The sequence below is a fragment of the Austrofundulus limnaeus genome, unplaced genomic scaffold, assembly GCF_001266775.1.
Source record: "Austrofundulus limnaeus strain Quisiro unplaced genomic scaffold, Austrofundulus_limnaeus-1.0 Scaffold543, whole genome shotgun sequence".
In the NCBI taxonomy this organism is placed as follows: Eukaryota; Metazoa; Chordata; class Actinopteri; order Cyprinodontiformes; family Rivulidae; genus Austrofundulus; species Austrofundulus limnaeus.
Window position 1 is genome coordinate 307,284 of NW_013952945.1, and position 1,490 is coordinate 308,773.

Consider the following 1,490-nt stretch of genomic DNA (forward strand, 5'->3'; position numbering starts at 1 on the left):
GCTGGCAGGAAAGTTGACATTTTAAACCTTAATAAAAAAATCGATACAGGGCTTTAGAATATCGATACAGTATCGGGAAATGAAATATCGCGAAATTTCAGTGTATCAATATTTTCTTACGCCCCTAATATTTACCTGACTACGTTATTAAACAAGGTGATGATGCTGAATTATAGCCACTCACCTCAATTTATTTTAAACAAAATTACTATGTAAAAAAATAATTGTACCTCAGTTTTCATGATTAAATTTAAAAAATAGCCTTGATCTTAAAATTAGTCATTGCCAAATAATGAAGACCAGTTCAAAAACAGGCTTAAAATTCACATAAAATTATATTTCATAAAATAAACTCTGTATAATGTTGTTGTTTTTTTTACACTTTAGGCTCCTCCCCTTAATGAGCGGTGCCATAGTGCATGATGGAGATCATGGCCCAAAATAAACTAATAAACGTCTGTTAATTGTTTGGATGTTACCAATGCACTGCTGCCATCAAACCCTCGTCATCAATCCATCCAGCCTACCACATCCTCGATCTTCACCGGACTTTAGTATCCAAATGTTAATATTGTAAAATGCGTAGGTTCACCCAAACACAGATAGACAGAAAGACTAAGAAAATGAAAAAAGGAAAAAAAAAGTGAAAGGAATAAGAAAGCAAAAGAGAGAAAGAAAAAAAGGAAGCAAGGAAAGAAAAGTAAAAAATGAAGCAAAAGAACGTTCTTCCGAAAGGAACCATTTTTACCAAATCTGCTGGGCAGGGATTTAATATTCAGACTGTCTCACCTGGATATGTTTTCACGTGGTTCATCTTGTTGAAATCTTCAGAGATGAGAAACTCCTAGGAGAAAAGAGACAAACAACAAAAACATCTTCCTCAGCTATCAGGACAGAGACAAATATCCCAGCTTTAGAACCTGGCTGACAGTTTTTATTCCATCAGGTGCAGTCTGTGCTCTCTCCACTCACCACAACAGCTCCGTTGTCCTGGCCTATGAAGATGCGTCTGCTGTCATGGTGGTAAGACATGCAGGAGCACGGAGCTAAAGGAAGAAGGAAGCAGACGTTCACCACCAGCAGGACACGGTGCTTACACTGTGGATACAAAGAAGCACTACTCACAGGAGACGGTGTGGTAGATGCTGGGCCAGTACTGACCGCTGTCCCTTTTCAGCCACACTCGGATGGTCCTGAAAGAAATGTAGACAACTCAATCAAATTAAAGCACCATCTGCTTTTCTTCAGGACAAAAGCTAGAACAAAATATTCACACCAGTCAGGGTGACGAATGCTGGACCRAAGAATAAACTCCATCACTCACTGCCTCTCATGCCAGCATTTTAAGTTATGATGGTAAGTTAAGATATAATGGGGTTACATCCAAGAGACCTGGGGCCTCAAGTACAAAGACTTGTGTGGATTTCTTACTGAAACCTGACGTACGGTCAAATCCAGAAAACGGCGAACGCACAAAAAAATCCAGATGA

At 39.0% G+C, this 1,490-nt stretch overlaps 1 protein-coding gene across 2 annotated transcripts in view; it reads right to left on the minus strand.

Moving 5' to 3' along the window:
• wdfy1 (WD repeat and FYVE domain containing 1) overlaps nt 1-1,490 on the minus strand; it is a 51,079-nt gene that overhangs the window by 41,852 nt on the left and 7,737 nt on the right. For both annotated transcript variants that reach the window (XM_014026327.1, XM_014026328.1), the window contains exons 2-4: nt 1,126-1,193; nt 973-1,046; nt 790-844 (exon numbers count right to left, since the gene is read on the minus strand). In XM_014026327.1, coding sequence (XP_013881781.1) covers nt 790-844; nt 973-1,046; nt 1,126-1,193 — 197 coding nt within the window. The remainder of the gene's footprint in view (nt 1-789; nt 845-972; nt 1,047-1,125; nt 1,194-1,490) is intronic.